The sequence below is a fragment of the Rana temporaria genome, chromosome 2, assembly GCF_905171775.1.
Source record: "Rana temporaria chromosome 2, aRanTem1.1, whole genome shotgun sequence".
In the NCBI taxonomy this organism is placed as follows: Eukaryota; Metazoa; Chordata; class Amphibia; order Anura; family Ranidae; genus Rana; species Rana temporaria.
The window spans coordinates 145,892,749-145,916,592 of record NC_053490.1 but is presented as its reverse complement, the minus strand read 5'-3'; the positions used below and the strand labels follow the sequence as shown (position 1 = coordinate 145,916,592).

Sequence of the window (23,844 nt, the reverse complement as noted above, 5' to 3'; positions counted from 1 at the left end):
CAGAACTGAAAATTATTGAATAAAAAAAAGGGGGGGGGGGGGGGAAGAAAGAATTGACATGCTACCTAGATTTTACCAGATTGTGCCTTCTGTTCATGTGACAGTTACACAACCACAGCTTCCTCTATGGCGCAGTGTATACACATGGCAATCAACTGCAGGGTTACAAAATAGTGTAAAGTTAGGACACTTTGCATAACGCTGCAGTTCGCATATGCCTGTACCAATGAAGCCAGCCATTCCGGTTGGTGGTATTCTGTTTCAAGCTTTCACTTTCTAAGTACACCACTCGAAAAGAATCTGCCACCGATCTATATGGATACTGGAGAATTTATGGCAAATAAAAGGTTTCATGCATGTTTCTAATTCGTGTTGGGCCTCGCCAACATTAGGAGCTCATAATTAATTACCTTTCTGGTGTATTAGAGGGAGGTTGAGTAGTCACCTTCTCTTACTAGTGCACTCGTGAAAAGCTGGCAGTTCATGACATACGAGTGCTGTACATAAATGGGAGGTGTGAAAAGCAGGGGAGGGCATTGTAAAGCCAAAGGCTTGCTGGAACAGACAGGACCTCAGATCAGAATTGGTGAAAAAAAAAAAAAAAAGTCAACACTACCCATGTGGTGTACTTACTTTAGACTGTATTCTAGTGTGTTGAAAAAATATTTATCCACTAAACCTTCAAACCAGTTATGGATGATTACCCAAAGCAGAACATCTGCCTAAACAGTAAACACTAGGTTTAAAAATGTCCCTCCTGCTAGGGGGGGGGGGTAAGCATATACTTACCTATTTTCTGGCTGCTCTGATCCACTCATGTGATCCTGTGCCACTGAACTACTGCTGAAGGGCAGAGGAAAGAGTGCTCGACAACGGCTGGGAATACCAGGAGCAGCACCACTCATAGGCTTCTATGTCCCAGCCATTGTCTGCACTCCCTCCTCTCCCCTGCAGCATCTGCATTGCGGGTGGTTTTAACCCTCTCGGTCACTAGCGGGGGTAAAACCGCCCCGCTAGCGGCCAAAAAGCAACGCAAAATTAGCGGTAAAGCGCCGCCAAAAAATGCGTGCTTTACCGCCACCGAACCTCCCGCCCCAGTGTGAAAGGGGCCTTATAGAAGTCACAAGACTGCTCTAACTACTGATGAGAAAGGGCATTTAGCAGTTTATATTTTCTAAAACTAGTGCATTTCCATGTTCTGTGCACTGTAGGAATCCGGATATAGTGAGAGCAGGGTCCTGGGTTTAAAAACGCTTTATGTATACACTACAGGTTAGGCTTTCTTTTGGTGGTATTTAATCACTGTTGGGTTTTTAATTTTTTGCGCTATAAAAGAGAAAAAAAGACTGAAAATTCTGTAAAAAAAAAAAAAAAATGAATTTTTCTTTGTTTCTGTTATAAAATTTAGCAAATTAAGTATTTTTTCTTCATTCTTTTGCATACATGTGAAAGATGAAGTTACGGCGAGTAAATAGATACCCAACATGTCACCCTTCAAAATTGCACACGCTCGTGGAATGGCGCCAAACTTCGCTACTTAAAAATCCCCATAGGCAACGTTGCAGGGTATTGCAGAGTAGTGTGGGGTATTGCAGAGTATTGCACAGTATAGGTGTGCAGTATTGCACAGTATGGGGCAGGGATGGCTGAGCTGGGATGGATGGCTAGATCTGTGACTGCATGCGTCACAGATCCAGCCCACAGCACTCGTGCTGCATCCGCTCTCTCCCCCCCCCCCCCCTCTCCTCTCACACTGTACCGTTCAGTACAGAGAGGGGATGGAGGAACCGGCGTCATCACATGACGCCGGTTTGTTTACAAGTGATCGCTCCGTCATTGGATGGAGCGATCATGTGGTAAACCGCCGTTATCAGCTGCGATTTACCGTGATCCGTGATGCGCCGGGTCCCATTCCCGTGAGCGCGATTCTGGGAGGACGTCCTCCCAGAGTTAAGCAACCGCCTTGTAGATGTATATCGTCTATATGGCGGTTGTTAAGTGGTTAAATAAGTTGGCGTTAAACCGGCATTCTACATTAAGGTACAACAAAAAAAAAATAGTAGGTGTTCTCAATTTTTTGCACAAAAATCATTCTGAAAAAAAAAGAGGAGAAGTCCAGCCAGAGCTTGGTTGGCTGGGCTTCTTCCCATGGGTCACAGGAGTGCAAAGACCGATGGTTCATCCACCTTAGGCTCCATGTACACGGGACGGTGCTAAACGTAGGTTCAGAGGCAATTGGATGCCTTTTTCAACTGCCCCTGAACTCATTCTATGTTATCTTATGTGACCATGTACAGTCTTGTTTATTGCCGTTTTTAGGCAGTTGCGTTTAACAGCATTCCTTTAAAAATGAAAAAACGGGTTCAGACGCCAAAGATTTCCACATTGAAAAAAACTGAAGTTTTAAACGTGGGTTACCATCTGTCAAGTTAAATCATTCAGGAGCAGTTGTAAAAACGTCCCGTGTACATGAAGCCCAAGTATTAATAGGGGAAAAAAATAAAATAAAAAATCAAATAAAAATAAAAAATAGCCCACATACTGCTCTTTAAAAGGGGTTGTAAAAGAAAAAAAAATGTTTTCCCTAAATAGCTTTCTTTACCTTAGTGCAGTCCTCCTTCACTTACCTCATCCTTCCATTTTGCTTTTAAATGTCCTTATTTCTTCTGAGAAATCCTCACTTCCCGTTCTTCTGTCTACAACTCCACACAGTAATGCAAGGCTTTCTCCCTGGTGTGGAGAAAGCCTCTTGAGGGGCGAGCAGAAGTGTCAGGATGCCCACCACACAGCTCCTTTCTCTATCTGCAAAGTAGAGAGTGTCCTGACTCTCCTGCTCGCCCCCTCAAGAGGCTTTCTCCACACCAGGGAGAAAGCCTTGCATTACTGTGTGTAGTTAGACAGAAGAACAGGAAGTGAGGGTTTCTCAGAAGAAATAAGGACATTTAAAAGCAAAATCGAAGGAAGAGGTAAGTGAAGGAGGACTGCACCAAGGTAAAAGGTAGCTATTTAGGGGAAAAAAAAAAAATTATCTTTACAACCCCTTCAACTCCCTTTTGGTAAACAAAAAGCTCATGAAAAGGGAATATGAAGCCTGCCACCACTTACATCTCCTCCATACAAATGCTAGTTTTCTGACTCACACGCTTCATAACTCTGAGTCAATGACCTGAAACAAGAACGCACTACAGGTACATGAGGAAAAAAAATTACAGTAATCTGCATACCTGCATTCCAGATTAGTGACTCAAAGTATGGGCAGCCATTGGCCTTAAAGCAGACAGAAACTATTAAATCTAACAAAATATGTGGTACACATAAGGGTCACTTGGGGGGTATTTGTACAGTCCTGGCATTTTCAGGCCTCAAGAAATACAGTGCATCCGGAAAGTATTCACAGCGTTTTTTTCCCCTCAAAATTCTACAAACAATACCTCATAATGACAACATGAAAGAAGTTTGTTTGAAATCTATGCAAAATTAAAAAAAAAAAAACATGTACAGGTGAAAAAGTATTCATACCCCTTGAAACTTTACACATATTGTCACATTACAACCAAAAACGTAAATGTATTTTATGTGATAGACCAACACAAAGTGGCACATAATTGCGAAGTGGAAGGAAAATGATAAATGTTTTTCAAAACTTTTGTTACAAATAAATGTGAAAAGTGTGCCGTGCATTTGTATTCAGCCCCTTTTACTCCGATACCCCCAACTAAAATATAGTGGAACCAATTGCGTACAGAAGTCACTCAATTAGTAGAGTCCACGTGTGTGCAATTTAATATAAATAAGGCTTTTCTGTGAAGCCCTCAGGAGGTTTGTTGTTAGAGAAACAGTGAACAAACAGCATCATGAAAGCCAAGGAACACACCAGGCAGGTCAGGGATAAAGTTGTGGAGAAAAAAAAAAAAGAAAATCAGGGTTAAGGTTTTAAAAAAAAAATCCCAAGCTTTGAACATCTCCCGTTGTACTGTTCTTTCCATCATTTGAAAATGGAAATGAGTATGGCACAACTGCAAATCTACCAAGACATGCCCGTCCACCTAAACTGACAGGGCGAGGAGAGCATTAATCAGAGAGGCAGCCGAGAGTAATGGTAACTCTGGAGGAGCTGCAGAGATCCACAGCTCAGGTGGGAGAATCTGTCCTCAGGATAAATAGTTGTGCTCTCCACAAATCTGGTCTTTATGGAAGAGTGGCAAGAAGAAAGCCATTGCTGAAAGAAAGCCTGCTTGCAGTTTGCGAGAAGCCATGTGAAGGACACAGCAAATATGTTGAAGAAGGTGCTCTGGTCAGATGAGACCAAAATTAAACTTTTTGGCCCAAAACTAAAATGCATTGTGTGGTGGAAAAACAAACACTGCACATCACCCTGAACACACCATCCCCGTGAAAAATGGTGGTGGCAGCATCATGTTGTGGGGATGCTTTTCTTCAGCAGGGACAGGGGAGCTGGTCTGAGTTGATAGAAAGATGGATGGAGCCAAATAAAGGGCAATCTTATGCCTCATACACAAAATCTGATTTTCATTGGACAAATCGTAGGGACTTTTGTCTGAAGGGCGTTGGCCGTGAACTTGTCTTGCATACAAAAACGGCAAAGAATTGTCGGCCAACAAACATGAAACGATGTGGTTTTTCAGCTCTTATGCTCACCCTAGCCAATTTCTGCTAATGTTGTGTTATGGTGAGCATTGCTTTTGGAGCATGCATGTTTGTACTTTGGAGTTTTGTCCAATGGACTTGTGTACACACGATCGGATAATTCAACAACACACATCTGTTGGCGGATAATTTTAAAGCATGCTATCCCACATTTGTCTGCAGAAAATCTGACAATTGTCCGATGGAGCATACAAACGGTCATATTTTCCGACAACAGCCTGTCATCACACAATTCCCATTGGATAATCCGATCGTGTGTTCAAGGCTTTAGAGCAGGGATATGCAATTAGCGGACCTCCAGCTGTTGCAAAACTCCAATTCCCATCATGCCTCTGCCTTTGGGTGTCATGCTTGTGGCTGTCAGAGTCTTGCAATGCCTCATGGGATTTGTAGTTCTGCAACAGCTGGAGGTCCACTAATTGCATATCCCCGCTTTAGAGGAAAAAACGCTTGAAGACTGAGGCGAAGGTTCACCATCCAGCAGGACTACAACCCTAAACATACACAAATTTGCTTGGAATCTAGGAGCCAACTAAAAAGTTAGGAACCAGAAACGCACCCGTCCTGCCGAGCAAACACATAGGTTAGTAGCGTTCGCATATGAAAGCGGTGTTCACACCACACATGAGGCATCGCCGCAATTGGTAGAGCGAGAGAAATTATTCTAGCCCTAGACCTCCTCTGCAACTCAAAACTTGCAACCTGTAGAACTTTTTAAACGTCGCCTATGGAGATTTTAAAGGGTAAAAGTTTGTCGCCATTCCACGAGCGGACGCAATTTAAGCGTGACACGTTGGGTATCAATTTACTCAGTGTAACATTATCCTTTACAATATAAAAAAAAATAATTGGGTTAACTTTACTGTTGTCTTATTTTTTTTAATTTAAAAAAAGTATTTTTTCCCCCAAAAAAAGTGCGCTTGTAAGACCGCTGCGCAAATACGGTGAGACAGAAAGTATTGCAACGACTGCCATTTATTTCTCTAGGATGTTTATATATTATATATTAGGGGGTTCCAATTAGAGGGAAGGAGATGGCAGTGAAAACACAGGGGAGGCTCCATTAGCATTGCTGGTTATATGTCATACCAACGGCCACCACAAGATGGCGCCAGATCACAGAAGTAAGCTTAGGCCTGCAGAAGGCCGCAAAGCCGTGGCGGGGGGCACACAGAGACACAGGATGGGGTATCCTGTGTCTACGTGCGCCCCCCACCGCGCGATCGCGTCGGGCCCGCCATTGAGACAGCCTCGGCCTTCTGCAGGCCTAAGCATCCTTCACCAGGTCGCCAATTCTAGTCGCAATTGCATCCTGGCGCCCGGATTTCGTCGAACGCTGGTTTAGATCAAAAGCATATTCGTGTGTTAGAATGGCCCAGTCAAAGTCCAGACCAAAATCCAATTGAGAATCTGTGGCAAGACTTGAAATTGCTGTTCAGATGCTCTCCATCCAATCTGACAGAGCTTGAGATATTTTACCAAGATGAATGAGCATAAAATGTCACTCTAGTTGTGCAAAACTGGTAGAGACATGCCCAAAAAGACTTGCAGCTGTAATTGCAGTGAAAGGGGGTCCTACAAAGTATTGACTCAGGGGGGCTGAATACAAATGCACACACTTTTCAGATATTTGGGAAAACATACATAAAAATTGAAAACCATTGGTTTTTCCAGTGATCTCCAACTGATTCCAGGTCACGTACTGAGCAGCTTCCCTGGTGTATTCTGAACACAGGAGGTCAGCCGCAAAGCATGGGCATCATTTAAAGAATGTTTTGTATTTTCTGAATAATTAGACGAGGTGGAGTGTGCCATGTCACTGCCAACTTCACCTCCTCCAGAGAATGCTTTGCTTTCATTCAGAAAGTGTAAAGTACTCTCTCTGAATGGCGCCCGTGCTGAAGGACCAACCTCCTGTGTTCAGAATACATCAGGCCAGTCGCTTAGCAGGGGACCAAGATGACAGCCAACCAATCCCCTTTTCCTGTCCCCTTACATCATGGGTCTTCAAACTACGGCCCTCCAGTTGTTCAGGAACTACAATTCCCATCATGCCTAGTCATGTTTGTGAATGTCAGAGTTTTACAATGCCTCATGGGATGTGTAGTTCCACAACAGCTGGAGGGCCGTAGTTTGAGGATCCCTGCCTTACATAATATGTAGAGTGTTCTGGTTGTATATAGGTGCCTTGGAGTACAGCTTTTAGGGGGGAAAAGGCAATCTGCTTTAGCACACATATATTGGGTTTTCTTCCAAGCTAACAGTTTCACCGGTGTACACATAACCCCGAGCACAGACGATCCAGCCTACTGTCTCAGTTGCCAGGAAACGGTTTATTTAAAGAGACTACACAAAACGACACTGATATTTAGTGCCCTTTCAGTTGTAATTTCTTCTTCAGTGAACTGTAAGCACTACACACATCCATTGTTCCCTCTGTACAGACACATCCTCCAGGTGACCTTGGACAAATACAACCATACAACATTATCTATATGCCCCACGACAGACAGCGGCCTTTATAAAGACCCTAAACTGACTTTAATACAGAAAAGTCTGAAAATGAGACTGTCATTAGGATGAACCAATGACGAAGGAGAACCCTGTACCACAAGAGGTCTCATACTTGCCTGTCTGGTGGGCAAAGATTTTAGTCTTCGCTCTCTAGCAGATCTATGAAAGCTGCTGCTATCCGACACATCCGAGTAATAGAAATGGTGTGTCTCTCTCTCTCCCCCTCCGAACTGTGGTTTCACCCTTCCCCTGCTATGTTATTACTGTATCCTGTAGTGATCAGTGGGAGAAACTAGCACTGGGGGGGGGGGGGGGGGGTATGCATTATCTGTACTGAATGGAGACGTAGCATTGTCACCCTACTACACCAAGTGTTTGGATTACAGAAATGACATTTCATCTTTATAACATGGGCAGAGGTGTTCTGTAGTTCACATAGGCAAATGACAGGGTTGATAAATGACAGTGCAGCATGGTCATCTCTGCTGAATATATGAGCTTATTTGTGGCAAGATCAACAGGTAATATTTAGTCCTTGCAGCATTTCTATAGAGAGACGACACATGGGGAAAGATGCACATACTGTAAACCTGCACTGAATAGGTTTTTTGCCCACACATACACTTTATTAAAAAAAACAAAAAACACACACACACACACACACACACACACACACACACACACACACAGACACACAGACCTTACAATAAACGTGATTGTGACCATGTACAGCAATTATGCTGCCCCATTAAGTTAAGCAGGGCTGGACCAGTCTCAGGAGCCAGGTACCCAATGATCCCTAAAACGTAAGCTGGCCATACACCTATAGATTATCTGCAGATTTTCTATGGTTAGATGGAAAAAGTGCAACAGATTTCTCCATGTACGCTTAAATGTGTGGATGGAGGAATCTCCCACTTTTTCAATCTGACCATATAGATTATATGCAGATAATCTATAGGTGTATGGCCAGTCTTACAGCAGGCACCTAACTTTTTTAGTTTTTTTATCTCATTGGCAGAGATGGACTGGACAAAATTTTTTTTCCCGCTGGCTCCTGGATTGGAGAGTCAGGTTCATGAATTCCATGTTAATTTGTCCAGCCTTGGCTTAAGTATGAAAAGCACAGATTTGAATACATCTACCGGGCTTCCCCAAAAATAAGCCTGGGTCTTATATTCATTTTGGCAACAAAAGACACACAATAGGGCTTATTTTCGGAGTAGGTCTTATGTATTGTGTGGTCTTCTCTCCCACTCTCTCTCCCTGCCTGATAGGAATCCCCAGTGTGAACCAAGTTAAAGTGCTTGTAAAATCCTATAATCCACTCTATTACAGTAGTATATGTGTGCGTTTCTGTAATATAATTGTGCCAAATACCTTCGTTATAGCACCACTTTGCGCTTCTGTGACCCACTGTAGCTCTCTTCCCCGCAATTATATTACAGAAACACCTTGTACATTATATACTACTGTAATAGAGTCGATTATGGGGTTTTACCAGCATTTTAAACTAGGGCTCATTTTCGGGGTAGGGCTTATACTGCAGCCCTTCTGGAAAATAACACTACCTTTTTAAATTGTGCTGCACAGAACCACATGATGCTGCGGCATCATGCAATGTCACATTGAGCCAATTACAACAGTTAATGCAAAATTATTTGATTATCAAATTTAATAAAATGTTTTTGGAGTAAAACATCATCTAAAGAAGGTAGTTTTCTATTCAAGGTACAATAAAGTGTTTATTCAGCTTGAAATGGACTGGAGCTTAGTTATGTAGCACGAGGCTGTATATTCTGCAATATTTACATTTTTGGTAAACTCATTTAATGAATCCAAGTTCTGCAAGCTGAGATAACATGCACTGCATCGATGCATTCATACAATTTTACAGTAACCATGAGATAAAACAAGCTCAGAGACTCGTCTGTCCGGGACTCTCCCCTCATTGGCTGAGAAAGCAGAGACTGCCTGAATGGACACTGAAAGCTGCGGCTCGGGTGCACCCATAGCAAGCTGCTTGCTGTGGGGGCACTTGGCAGGAGGGAGGGACCAGGAGCACCGAAGAGGGACCATAGAAGAAGAGCAGGATCCTGGGATGCTCTGTGCAAATCCACTGCACAGAGCAGGCAAGTATAACAGGTTTGTAAAAAAATAAAAAAGGGAGGGCAGAAGATTATTCATTGAATCTATTCAATTTTGGATTGGGAGGGAGGTTAGAACCTCAGTCAGGTTTTTACTTTGCACGAAAGATTGTCCCTCACTTTGTTCTGCAGATAACAGGTTCACCAGATAGGAAGTGAAAGAGTCTGCAAGGAAGGACACAGCAATAAATAACTGGCAGGGGTTTTCACCTTGACCGAATCAAGCTTACAGTTTTTTGCCTGGACCTAGGCGTTTAATAACATCCGATTTGCAAAAACTTTTGGGGATCCCAGCTCTACCCCCTGCTGCTGCGACACAGCCTGCAAAGTTTTATGCCAGGCAATACATTCTCCACATTTTGCCATGTTCATGTACAGACCACAGAATATGTCAACAAAAATCCAAGCAGGTTTTTCCAGCTGCTATACTTCGACAATTTAAGGGGGAGGGGACGCCCACAAGGATTCTAAAAATTTAAAACTGAAACGTTTGTGCATTGCGGTTCCATTCATCCTTAATTGCATCCCAACACACTTTGCGAACCGACATGCACTGCAGTACACTACAACACGATACTGTGTGTTGTATGGTAAGAAGCCCGATTAAATGAATGGTCAGCCTTAACACAATGCATACCAAAGCTTGTGAAAGGGGAGATAAAGTGCTACTTAAATGACAACTGAGTCTGCCGACATCACATCCAAGATGGCAGCGCCCAGGAGCAGTTTTAGGGATTTTTGAATGCCTACACAAGGGAGCATTTTACAGGTATCATGAATAAAAGGATAAATGGCCATACATTTTTCTGGGAAGATTGATGTTGAGATTAAAGTGTGGCTTTAGGCACACTCGCATTTTAATGGTAGTCTCTGTCCCCATTGAGAGACTGATCCCTCAATTTGTATTGGTGACCCTTACCACTGAGACAGACAATGAAGGGAAATCCAAAGTTTTGGGCTAGGTTCACACTTGTGGGATGCGAGTACCACGGCGATTCTTCTGCGTCTTCCTGCATCGCAAACCGATGCGGGTGGCAATATAAAGTAAAAGTAAACTCCCCTGCAAAGTAAAGGCATAATGTGCTAGTATGAGATAGACCGCAGGATTTGACAAAACCCCCCCCCTTGTCCCGACGAGCTTGCGCGCAGAAGGGAACATATACGTGAGCAGCGCCCGCATATGTAAACAGTGTTCAAACCACACGTGAGGTATCGCTGCGATTGGTAGAGCGAGAGCAATAATTCTAGCCCTAGACCTCCTCTAACTCAAAACATGCAACCTGTAGATTTAAACGTCGCCTATGAAGATTTTAAAGGGTAAAAATTTGTCGGCATTCCCCGAGCGGACGCAATTTTGAAGCGCGACATGTTGGGTATGAATTTACTCGGTGTAACATTATCTTTCATAATATAAAAAAAAAAAAAAAAAATGGTGATAACTTTACTGTTGCCTTATTTTTTAATTAAAAAAAAAAAGAGTAATTTTTTCCCAAAAAAGTGCACTTGTAAGACCGCTGCACAAATATGGCGTGACAGAAAGTATTGCAACGATCACCATTTTATTCTCTAGGGTGTTAGGATAAAAAAATATATATAATGTTTGGGGGTTCTAATTAGAGGGAAGAAGATGGCAGTGAAAATTGTGAAAAATTACATTAGAATTGCTGTTTAACTTGTAATGCTTAACTTGTAATACCAACGGCCACCACCAGATGGTGCCAGCTCACACAAGGAAGAAAACATTTTTTGCCCACCTTCAAAGCCAAGTCGCCAGGAGGCTATTTCTAGTCGCCATGGCGACCTGGCAACAGGGATTTGTCGAGCCCTGAGATAGAGGTTCCCAAATCGTTTCGCAAAATGCAGTGTAAACTGTGGAATCAGATCGCATGGGTCTAAACACTTATGCGGACCAAATAAAAGGGTCCTGCACCATTTTGGTGCGAATTCGATGCATCGCAGACATTGCATGCAATGTGCACAGGAATGTGGTGCGAATCACATGCAATCTCTGAAATCGCATAAGCGTGAACCCAGCCTTAGAGTTGTTCAGGAACAAGAGGAAATCTTTCAATGTTTTACACCTTTAAAACAGAAGTGAAAGAAAATCTCCCCGATAGTATACAGAGAAGAAAAAAATAAATAAATAAATAAATAAAAAAAAAAAAAAACCCCACACCCACCACAGTTGGGCTTTTTTTTTTTTTTTTTAACTCTTCCCTACTTTAAAATGCATAAAATTACCAAAAAAAGATTTTGGCAATACATACTTTTTAACAGTCTGGTGACAGAACCTCTAACAATTCAAAAGAGCATAAAAAGAGCCAACTAAACAGAAGTTTGACCGTACTTGTACTGTTCACAGAAAGGCTTTAAAAACTTGTGTTTGCAGAACACTGAGGATTGCAAACAAGGGGTCCAAGTCCCGTGGGACCCTAACATTTAAACAGTCTGCACTATGCCTTTTGTTTTGAATGAAGATTAACAAAAAAATAAAAAATAATTAATCCATGTGCAAAACCTTACTTACCTTAATATGCACATCCATGTGCTTCACATATCTTCCACCGCTTCTTAGGTCCTTTCCACGTGGGGCAGATCCGCTCAGCGGGAGATCACTCCGTTGATCTCCGTTGAGCCAGCGGATGACAGGTCCGTCTCTGCTCACTGAGCGGGGAGGGACCTGTCAAAGCCCCGCCGAGTCCTATAAGGAGATCGGACGAAAACAGACAGCATGTCCATTTTCTTCAGATCTCATCCAATCCGATCTGCCAAGACAGATGGCTGAACGTATCGCCATAGTCTGTCTTGGTAGACTATGATGAGCGGATGGCAGGCGGGTGTCAGCAGACACATCTCTACTAACATCTGCCTGCCCATAGGAGTCAATAGGTGGCCTACTCGGATCCTCCTGAAAAACAGACAGGCGGATCCAAGCGGGCTTATCGTGTGAAAGGGGCTTTATGCTCATCATAGTAATGTTATACTCCACCAACGACAATAGGAAATTATCAGGTACACAGAGACAGCAGAAGGCATAGACCATAGTCTATGTGTTAACATTTGTTGGGTTTTCATTGGAAACAATGGTATCATACTACAACAGAATACCACTGAACCATAATAGAAACACTGACAGCAGTTGACTTTGTCAGGGGGTCAAACAAACTTACAAAAGCCCTAACCTGTGAAGAAAGTAACTTTATACAGACCTGTCCAATCCAATCAGATTCCTCAGGCTGGCACATTCCACCACTGGCCTCTGTAGTTCATTCAGCTGAGCCCAAGTTAATCAGGACACAGCAGTGGGTCAGAGGGAGGAACCACAGTGGCCAGCAAAGAATGTGTATGCCATACACCTGGAAACAAGGAATCGGATCAGAGTAGGGAGATGCACAGTAAAGTTTAAAAGGGGTTGTAAAGTCAGAAGATTTTTTTATCTTAATGCATTCTATGCATTAAGATAATAAACCTTCTGCATGCAGCAGTCGCCCTCAGCTCCCCTAATACTTACCTGAGCCCCATCTCTGTCCAGCGATGTCAGCGAGTGCATCAGCCATCTGAGCGCCATTGGCTCCCGCTGCTGTCAAAGCCAGCCAGCCAGCCAATCAGAAGGAGAAAGAGGGGGCAGGGCCAGGACCACAGCTCTGTGTCTGAATGAACACAGGAAGCTGTGACTTCTCGGGTGCCCCCATAGCAAGCTGCTTGCTGTGGGGACACTTAACAGGAGGGAGGGGCCAGAGCACCGAAGAGGGACCAGAGAGGAGGATCTGGGCTGCTCTGTGCAAATTCACTGCACAGAGCAGGATAGAGATTATATATATATATATATATATATATATATATATATATATATATATATATAATAACAAAGAGAGAGACTTTACAATCACTTTAACCAAACTGGCCTGCAAGAATGTACACTATATTACCAAAAGAATTGGGACACCTGCCTTTACATGCACATGAAATTTAATGGCATACCAGTCTTAGTTCGTAAGGGTTCAATATTGAGTTGGTCCACCCTTTGCAACTATAACAGCCTCAACTCTTCAAAGAAAGCTGTCCAAAAAGTTTTAGGAGTGTGTCTATGGGAATGTTTGACCATTCCTCCAAAAGCACATTTTGAAGTCAGGCACCGACATTGGACGAGCAGGCCTGGCTTGCAGTCTGCACTCCAATTCATCCCAAATGCGTCCTATCAGGCCGAGGCAAGTTATGAGGTCTATTGTGTTCTCAGTGGAGCAGGGCAGACTATCAGCATGGGACCCAAAAACAATGAGATCACTGGGAGTAGCGATTTTTATTTTAGGGATTGCCAGCTTCCACTGGTATCAGCCAGGTATGGCATATGCCTATTGGTCCAACATAACCATGTATAAAATATCCATGCCTGAAACTCCTGCCAACCCAAATTTCACATAATCCAATGCAGCTAGCCTCTAAGAAGCTCCTCACACGCTTACTCTTGATCCACTTCCTCAGGTCACACAATTGTGTGCTTTGCAACTTCCTTTCTCTCTGCTCAAAGGATAGTAAAGTGCTTACAATAGGCAGGATTGGAAATAGCAGCCTTGCAGTGTGTCTCAGGTGTTCCCCAAAACACTAGAATACTACTTACATGAGGATTTTATGCATGGTTTGCCAAAAACACAAGATACGCCTACATAAAAATAAAAGACCTTGGTAACGTGTACTATATGCATTTCAAGTCCCCTTGACTAGATGTAGCTTTTAAAATGAACTGAACTTTTCACCCCTGCAAGTAAATAAGGTAGGTATGTCCGCATTTACATACAGGTCGCCATGGTTTATGAGAAAGCGACATGTAATCATGACATTAAACTACTTAACCATACATAAAAAGGGAATAGCTCTATATTATATGGATTATAATGAACAAACCCACAGACTCTAATCATACGCTCCTTGGTAAAAATAGCTGTGGAAATGTATCACTGTATGTATATGATCAGTGACTCCACAAAGCTAGCCTAGCTAACCGATTATGAAACGTTCTAGTTACTATTCGAAAGGCAGCTTTAAAACTGATGAGCTAGCTGGGAATGTATTTTTAATGCCGAGCCTGGGTGGGAGCACAGGAAAATACATACAACACAAAGGGAAATCATGACATTCTGATTCCACCAAGTGAATAATACAGGATGCCTGTTATATTACAAGGACAATAGACCCTAAATTATACAGTCAGCAAACAAGGATTTGTGTGTTGAGGGCCTCCAAAACCTCATCGTCTATGATAAGCCTGCAAAATCAACAAAATAAAAAGATCATTAACAGCAATGAGGGCACCAGTAATCTGTTCTTACCTGTCATCTTCCCCATCAACTAGAGGTGTCGTTAGCGGTAGAGACTTCAAAGGAAGCAAGGATCCAGGCCCTTGGAGATTACCGCTACTATCCAACATGGCTCCTTCACCAGCATGTGGTAAGCCGGCCATTGATTGCTCCAACCGGCGAGCATCTTCAATCTGACTTGCCACTGACTGTACAAGTGATGTCACCAAGAACTGACCAGGGCCAGCCGCCATTTGGAGCGCCACATTTTGAGCAATGGGCAAAGCTGACATTAGTGGAGCCTGGCTACCACTTTGAACTAAATTCCCATTTTGTGCAGTTGAAAGTTGAGTAACAGTTGGTGGAGGACCTAAAGTAGTTGTTGCAGGAGATATACCAGGAGGAATACCTGTATTCAGTTGTGGAACAGCAGAAACATTGGTGGCGGCCGGTATAGGGCTAACAGCAGGTACTTGTTGAGTGGCCATTCCCTGTAATGCAGGCTCCAGTAGCTGTGTTGGAGGCATTGAAGGGAGTAGAGGATTCTGAGGGGCAATCATTACCGGCTGTGGATGAGCAGAAGCAGCCACTTGGATGCCCTGTGCAGGTGGCAGTACCTGCTGTGAAGGTGTTGGAACATTCTGCTGCATAACAGGTGGTGAAGCCTGACCAGCTGATGCTTGATGCACTGGCAGGCTTCCTTGCTGGGCCACACCTACAACTTGACTACCTGTTGCAGACAAGGTAGTTTGGGCATGTACCACAGGTTGAGTTGAAGCTACACAAGTTGGCGGAGGCTGTGCTGATGAAGACTGCATTTGCGCCTGTAAAACTTGTGCTTGGACAACAGGCACTGTGGCCGTACTACCAACTGCTGCTGAATTAGATTGTACAGGGCCAACTGCTGTTTGAAGCATTTGTGGATGTTGTAGGTATTCTGGCAAATTCCCTGGAACAGAACTTTGATTTGCTGGCATGACATGCCCAGTAGTCAGCTGAGTAGGAGCAGTTTGTTGATGTGCATATTGCAACTGTTGTTGAGGAACAGTTGGCAGAGTTTGAATGGGCTGCGTCTGTTGAGGATATGGCAACTGTTGTGGGATCATAGCAGGAACTGCTGCCTGTTGATGTCCTAAAGAGGATGCTACACCGAGAATGTTAACAGTAGCAGGCTGAACACCTACAGCGGTGGCCTGGATGCCAACAGCTGGATTTATAGAAGTGGTGGTAGCCTGTCCAACTTGTTTCTGAGGAGAGTAAGTCACATCTTGCGAGTGAATATGCAGTTGTGCAAGTTGAGGCTGTGAAACACTCTGTGGTATATTGGAGGCAGGAACATTCTGGGTTAGAGGATTGCTGAAGTCCATTTGCTGAGGAGCCAAGGTTGGAAATCCTTGCATTGCAGGGGCCCCCATCTCTCCACTCCCGACACTTTCTGTGTAATGACTCAGAGTGCTGATATTGCTACTGACTGAGCTCCCACTGGTGCTCTCTCGCTCAGACGTCACTTCAAGTGGGTTTTGTTTAACACTCTCTACTGCTTTGTTGACGACAGCTCCCTCTGAAGCAGCTGCTGTATTCTCTTTGTCATAGAACTCCATACAAGTCCATCTGCCCTTTTTGAAGGGTTCGGTACTAGAGTCCAATTTCACAACCCTAAATCTAGATGTTACAGCTAAAGGTGCTGCCTGCTGCGGCACTGAAGCCGATCCAGGTGCTGACCCAACAGCTGCATTGGAAACATTGTTAGGGAGATTAGAGGAGGCGACACCACCATTCCCAGACAGACTTACATTGGTATTGAGTCCAGACACAGCACTGACATTGCTAGAACTTGTAACATTGGTTGAGCTTACATTGGTAGGCAATGGACCTGTAACACTTATATTTTGGATATTTATGTTGTGAGAAGTACTACTCCCCTGGACAGGATTGACACCAGTACTTACAGGACCACTAGCCTTACGTGTCAAAGGAGGAACAGTTCCCACATTGGGACCAGAAGGTGCAGAAGAAGCGGGTCCTATGTTCACTGCACTGTCGGTACTCCCTTGGGTAGCCAGTTTGATAGGTGCTGCATTTTGAGAGGTCCCGGATAAAGGTGCACTGGGAAAGCCAGGGTGTGTTGCTGTAGGAAGTCCATGATGATGGTGATGAGGATGATGAAGATGATGGGGATGGTGTACATTTCCATTGATCATGATATTTTGCTGAACATGGGCTGGTAGAGGTTGATGAAGATGTGGTTGGTTTGGAGACACAGCACCTGGTGTCTCGGCTTCTTGAAAATTATTCAGGGTCTCCTCGGAGGAACTCCTCTCAGGACCACCAAGGTCTGTGGCTCTGGATAACGATACGTCCAGGATCTCAGAGGAGGACAGGTCCTCGGTGTGGGACTCATCCAAGTCATCGTAGCTTTCGGTGTCCTCGGCGATGCTGTTGTTGGAGCTCATGTTGGCAGAGATCTGAGCCGGGGTGACGCTGGTGATCTGGAAGCCACTCTTCTTCTTCATCATCTGGGCCCCAGGCTGGGGCATGAGGTTGAGGGTCTGGGGAGGATGCTGCTGAGGTCCAGGGGAAGAGGAGGAGGCTGGGAGGGGAGGTTGTACCAACATAGGAGACTGCTGATAGTCCTCGGAGGACAGCAGATGGCCACCACCTAGTCCGGGCCCACCTGTCAAAGTCAATGGAGAGGGGCTGGCACCGCTGCCCCTCCTGGGCACATCTGCCGGGTGCGCCATCTTCCTGGCGGAGAGATCAGCAGATGGATCGGGCTGGTGCATTCTCCTCCTCTATAGCCCACCCACCTTCACTCCTACTAACGTGCACGATGTCAGTGGGGGGTGGGGGACCGGCTATCTCTCCCGCTGAGATCGGACGATGATCGGTGGGGTACAGACGCAGTGTCACTGATTACAACCGGGACTCCCTCTAATGACAGGCGCGATCCTCGGGGGGAGGCCGGGGATGAGAGCTGGGCTGGCGGCTGCTGGGACGATGCTGCTGCTGCAGCCGGTGGACGCGGCCATCACTGACAGTCATCAACACTCCTCCTGCCCGGGGCCCGGCAGCGGCGGCCCCATCCTCACACCGAGGGGAAGGAGTGGCACACGGAGAGAAGGAAGGAGCGGTGTCGGTGTTCCGGTAGGCGCTCGGCGGCTTTGTGGCTCACGGAGGACCCGTCTCTGTTTCTGTGTATGGCTCCCCCGTGACTCTGCCTTTCTTTTCTCTGCCTGTGTCTCTGGGCTCCGGCTCCCTGTTACACGGCGCCTGTGCCTCCCTCCCCCTCCTAATCTAGCACGGCATTGGAGGACGGCGGCCAGGAGCCGGGGAAGCTGCTCACCGAGGGGAGGAGACAGCGATCTGGTAGGTGGGCGGACTGGCAAAATGGCGGACGGACATGCGCGGTGAGGCTCGGCTGTGGTGAAACTGTAGAACAACGGTCGGCCTGCAGAGGGAGGAGAAGAGCCGAGCATGACGCAGCGGGCTCGCCCGAAGCTTCACGGAAATTGCCGAGCGGTGGGGCGAGGGTTTTCGACGACGCTCGGCTCCTCCGAAGGGTGACGTCAGTGCAGAACTGAGGCGGACGTGTCCTGCTTGTAAAGAATGTAGAGAGGAGAGTGCCTCAGTGAGGAGGACTCGTCCATTGTGCGGGGCGGGGGACACGTGGAAGGGTGTTTGCTGACCAGTCATGGAGCGGCGATGATGTTGCTGTTAGCTCACCCCCAGGGGGTGCCACCGAGATCCCTCAGCAGAGGGTTCCCCCTCAATAGCATGACATGGCATCATATCTGCTTCAACTATGAGTCACTGTGGGAGCCCTTCTCTTCCCTGGGTGTCACTGGGAGCCCTTCCCTCCTTAGGGTGACACTGGGAGCCCTTCTCTTCACTGGGTGTCACTGGGAGCCCTTCTCTCCCCAGGGTGACACTGGGAGCCCTTCTCTCTTCAGGGTGACACTGGGAGCCCCTCTCTCCTCAGGGTGACACTGGGAGCCATTCTCTTCTCAGGGTGACACTGGGAGCCCTTCTCTTCTCAGGGTGACACTGGGAGTCCTTCTCTCCTCTGGGTGACACTGGGAGCCCTTCTCTCCTCAGGGTGACACTGGGAGCCCTTCTCTCCTCAGGGTGACACTGGGAGCCCTTCTCTCCTCAGGGTGACACTGGGAGCCCTTCTCTCCTCAGGGTGACACTGGGAGCCCTTCTCTCCTCAGGGTGTCACTGGGAGCCCTTCTCTCCTCAGGGTGACACTGGGAGCCCTTCTCTCCTCAGGGTGACACTGGGAGCCCTTTTCTCCTCATGGTGTCACTGGGAGCCCTTCTCTTCTCATGGTGTCACTGGGAGCTCTTAGGGTGACACTGGGAGCCCTTCTCTTCTCAGGGTGACACTGGGAGCCCTTCTCTCCTCAGGGTGACACTGGGAGCCCTTCTCTCCTCAGGGTGACACTAGGAGCCCTTTTCTCCTCATGGTGTCACTGGGAGCCCTTCTCTCCTCAGGGTGACACTGGGAGCCCTTCTCTCCTCAGGGTGACACTGGGAGCCCTTCTCTTCTCAGGGTGACACTGGGAGCCCTTCTCTCCTCAGGGTGACACTGGGAGCCCTTCTCTCCTCAGGGTGACACTGGGAGCCCTTTTCTCCTCATGGTGTCACTGGGAGCCCTTCTCTCTCATGGTGTCACTGGGAGCTCTTCTCAGGGTGACACTGGGAGCCCTTCTCTCCTCAGGGTGACACTGGGAGCCCTTCTCTCCTCAGGGTGACACAGGAGCCCTTTTCTCCTCATGGTGTCACTGGGAGTCCTTCTCCTCATGGTGTCACTGGGAGCCCTTCTCTCCTCAGGTGACACTGGGAGCCCTTCTTCCTCAGGGTGACACTGGGAGCCCTTCTTCCTCAGGGTGACACTGGGAGCCCTTCTCTCTCAGGGTGACACTGGGAGCCCTTCTCTTCTCAGGGTGACACTGGGAGCCCTTCTCCTCAGGGTGACACTGGGAGCCCTTCTCTTCTCATGGTGACACTGGGAGCTCTTCTCAGGGTGACACTGGGAGCCCTTCTCTCTCAGGGTGTCACTCGGAGCCCTTCTCTTCTCAGGGTGTCACTCGGAGCCTTCTCTTCTCAGGGTGTCATCGGAGCCCTTTTTTCTCAGGGTGTCACTGGGAACCCTTCTCTTCACAGGGTGTCACTGGGAACCCTTCTCTTCACAGGGTGTCACTGGGAACCCTTCTCTTCACAGGGTGTCACTGGGAACCCTTTGTTTAAGTGGCACATGATTGGTATTAGTGGCATTAATAGTTCCACCTTCATTGGTATAAATGGCAGTAAACGTGGTACATCATTGGTATTAGTAGCAGTAATAGGGCCTCTTCATTGGTATAAGTGGCAGTAATAGTACTTTTTCATTGGTATTATTGGCACATCATTGGTATAAGTGGCAGTAATAATGCCTCTTCATTGGTAAAAGTGACAGTAATAGTAGCACATCATTGGTATATATTGGTGTAAGTGGCAGTAATAGTGCCCTTTCTCTGGTATTAGCGGCAGTAATAGTGCCCCCTCATTTGTGTAAGTGGTAGGAATAGTGACACATCATTGGTATAAGTAGCAGTAATAGTGCCCCTTCATTGGTATTAGTGACAGTAAGGCTACTTTCCCACTGGGGCGTGGGCAGAGTCGGTGTTAAAGCGTCGCTATTTTTAGTGGTGCTTTACCATAGTTTTTGCAGCGCTTTGCAGGCACTGCCCATTGATTTCAATGGGCAGGGATACTTTAGGAGCGGTGTATACATTGCTCCTACAGTGCCTCAAAGATGCGGCTAGCAGGACTTTTTTGAGTGTCCTGTCAGCGCACTGCTCCAGTGTGAAAGCCCGAGTGTGAAAGAGGAGGCTTATTTAGGGTGCTTTACAGGCACTATTTTTAGCGCTAAAGCGCCTCAGTGTGAAAGTAGCCTAATAGTGGAACATCCCTGGTATTCGTGGCAGTAATAGTGTCCCTTAATTCGTGTAAGTGGCACATAACTTTTATTAGTTGCAGTAATAGTTCCCCTTCATTGGTATAGGTGGCAGTAAAAGTGGCACATAATTGGTATTAGTGGCAGTAAAAGTGGCACATCATTGGTGGCATATTATTGGTATTGGTGGCAGTAATGGCGCCTCTTCATTGGTGGCAGTAATAGGGTCCCTTTATTGGTATAAGTGGCAGTAATAGTAGAACATCATTAAAGGGTCACTAAAGGAAAAACATTTTTTTGCTGAAATGACTGTTTACAGGGTATAGAGACATAAAAGTTAACTGATTCCTTTTAAAAATAGATTAAATTCAATCATATAATGTGCCTACAGTTTCACTTTCGTTTTTAAACTGGTTTCATGTTTATGTGAAGTAAAGAGACCCACAGAACAAAAACAAACAAATCCAGGGCAGTGTTTTGTTTTTAAAATGAATCTGATTGGTTCTGTTAAGTTTTAGACACGCAGTAATGACAGCTTAGACCATCGTGAAAAGCTCCCAGTATGATGGTTATAAGGAAACGGACAACCAGGAAGTGTGGAGATCAGAGCAGTTTTACAGCAACATCAAAGCAAAAACGAGCAATAAGAACATAAAACCAGTACTGCAGTAAGGTAAAGGAAGCTATTTAGCTAAAAAAAAAATCCTTTAGTGATCCTTTAACAGTAATAGTACCCCGTTGTGGCAGTAATAGTGGCACATCATTGGTATTAGTGGCAGTAATAGTTCCCCTTCATTGGTAAAAGTGGCATATCATTGTGTGTTGTTTTTTGTACTTACCTGGCAGGGGAGACACCGTGATCATGAAGGTGGTTCTCCCAGGGCGAGGCTCGGCCATTGCACTCCTTGGTATTGGTGGCAGTAATAGTGCCCCTTCATTGGCATAAGTGGCAGTAATAGTGCCCCTTTGTTGCTAAAAGTGGCAGTAATAGTGGCACATTATTGGTATAAGTGGCAGTAATAGTGCCCCTTCATTGGTATTAGTGGCAGTAATGGTACCCCTTCATTGGTATAAGTGGCAGTAATAGTGCCCTTCATTGGTATAAGTGACAGTAATAATGTCAGATCATTAGTATTAGTGACAGTAATAGTGCCCCTTCATTTGTATAAGTGTCAGTAATGGTGGAACATCATTGGTATAAGTGGCAGTGGCAATAGTAGTGCCTCTACATTGGTATAAGTGGCAGTAATAATGCCCCTTTGTTGGTATAGGTGGCAGTAACAGTGGCACATCATTGATATAAATGGCTGTAATAGTGCCCCTTCTTTGATATTAGTGGTTGTAATAGTGCCCCCTCATTTGTATAAGTGTACGTAATAGTGGCACATCATTGGTATTAGTGGCAGCAATAGTTCCCCTTCATTGGTATAAGTGGAAATGAGGCTGGGTTCCCTGCATTAAATTCACAATAGCAGGAGATTTTGACCGGCTCTCTGGCAGTTCACATTTCTCTGCTGCAGCTCAGGTGCAAATTTGCACAGGAGCCCTGTGTGTCTTTTGGTCCGATTTCAGGTCTGACTTCCACCAAAAATTCAGACTGAAATCGGACCTGAAATGTTGAAAGGGGCGGCACCGGACCCCTGCTGTGAGCCACGTGCGAAGATAGTGCGAGCCCAGCCTAAAAGTGGCACATCATTTGTATTAGTGGCCGTAATAGTGCCTCTTCATTGGTATAAGTGGCAGTAATTGTGCCCCTTTATTGATATAAGTGACAGTAATAGTGGCACATAATTGGTATAAGTGGCAGTAATAGTGTAACATCATTGGTATTAGTGGCAGTAATAGTGGAACATCATTAGTATTAGTGGCAGTAATAGTGCCGCTTCATTGGCATTAAGAGCCGGTTCACACTGGGACGACTTGCGATCCGACTTCATGTCGCTTCAAGTCGTCCCAAGTCGCGCTGTAGAGAAAAACAATGGAAGTGAATGGGAGCTGTGTTAATACACACGACTCAAGGCGATCCGACTTCAGAAAAGGTTCCTGTACTACTTCAATCCGACTTGTAGGCGATTTGTACCCATTGATTTCAATGGAAGTCGCCTCAGAAGTCGGATCGCTGTCTTATCTGAAGCTACTTTCCAGGAAGATAACATACATTTCTCAGGCAAATCTCTCCTGCCCTCCTCCCTCCCCCTCCCTCTCCCAGAGCTGATTGTTGTTTTATTGGCCACTGGAAAGTCTCCTGTCCTGGAGATGACTTCAAGTTGTGTTGTAAATCGCCCCAGATCGCCCTGTGGTTCATGTTCAAGTCGTGTCGGAGTCGCCTCTGAAAGTCGTGCTGGAAGTCGTGTCGCCCTAGTGTGAACCGGCTCTAATAGTTCCCCTTCATTGGTATAAGTGGCAGTAAAAGTGGCACATCATTGGTATTGGTGGCAGTAATAGGGACTCTTAATTAGTATTAGTGTCAGTCTTAGTGCCCCTTAATTTGTATAAGTGGCAGTTATGGTGCCCTTCATTGGTATAGGTAAACTTAGCGCCACCTGTGGTTAACTCCCAAACTGCAACTGTCATTTTCACAATAAAGAATGCAATTTAAATGCATTTTTTGCTGTGAAATGACAATGGTCCCAAAAATGTGTCAAAATTGTCCGAAGTGTCCGCCATAATGTCGCAGTCACGAAAAAAAATTGCTGATCGCCGCCATTAGTAGTAAAAAAAAAATAAAAATAAAAATGCAATAAAACTATCCCCTATTTTGTAAACACTATAAATTTTGCGCAAACCAATCGATAAACGCTTATTGCGATTTTTTTTACTAAAATAGGTAGAAGAATACGTATCGGCCTAAACTGAGGAAAAAAAATGTTTTTATATATGTTTTTGGGGGATATTTATTACAGCAAAAAGTAAAAAATATTGCTTTTTTTTCAAAATTGTCGCTCTATTTTTGTTTATAGCGCAAAAACTAAAAACCGCAGATGTGATCAAATACCACCAAAAGAAAGCTCTATTTGTGGGGAAAAAAGGACGCCAATTTTGTTTGGGAGCCACGTCGCACGACCGCGCAATTGTCTGTTAAAGCGACGCAGTCCCGAACTGTAAAAACACCTTGGGTCTTTAGGCTGCATATTGGTCCGGGGCTTAAGTGGTTAATAGTGGCACATCATTGATATTAGTAATAGTGCCCCTTTATTGGTATACGGGGCAGTATTTGTTCCTCTTCATTGGTATAAGTGGCAGTAATAGTGACACATTATTGGTATTAGTGGCAGTAAAAGTGG

The 23,844-nt window shown here is 45.3% G+C and overlaps 1 protein-coding gene and 1 pseudogene across 3 annotated transcripts in view; one reads left to right on the top strand and one right to left on the bottom strand.

The window, feature by feature from the left end:
- Positions 1-17,985, bottom strand: part of TSC22D1 (TSC22 domain family member 1) — a 116,848-nt gene extending 98,863 nt beyond the window's left edge. The window contains exon 1 of one of the 3 annotated variants that reach the window (XM_040341285.1): positions 14,657-17,985. In XM_040341285.1, coding sequence (XP_040197219.1) covers positions 14,657-17,406 — 2,750 coding nt within the window. In that variant the 5' untranslated portion in view covers positions 17,407-17,985. The remainder of the gene's footprint in view (positions 1-14,656) is intronic. The other 2 variants (XM_040341283.1, XM_040341284.1) reach the window with 2 other exon arrangements.
- A 3,406-nt stretch (positions 17,986-21,391) lies between these two features.
- LOC120929853 lies at positions 21,392-21,592 on the top strand (annotated as a pseudogene).
- Positions 21,593-23,844: the final 2,252 nt, after the last annotated feature.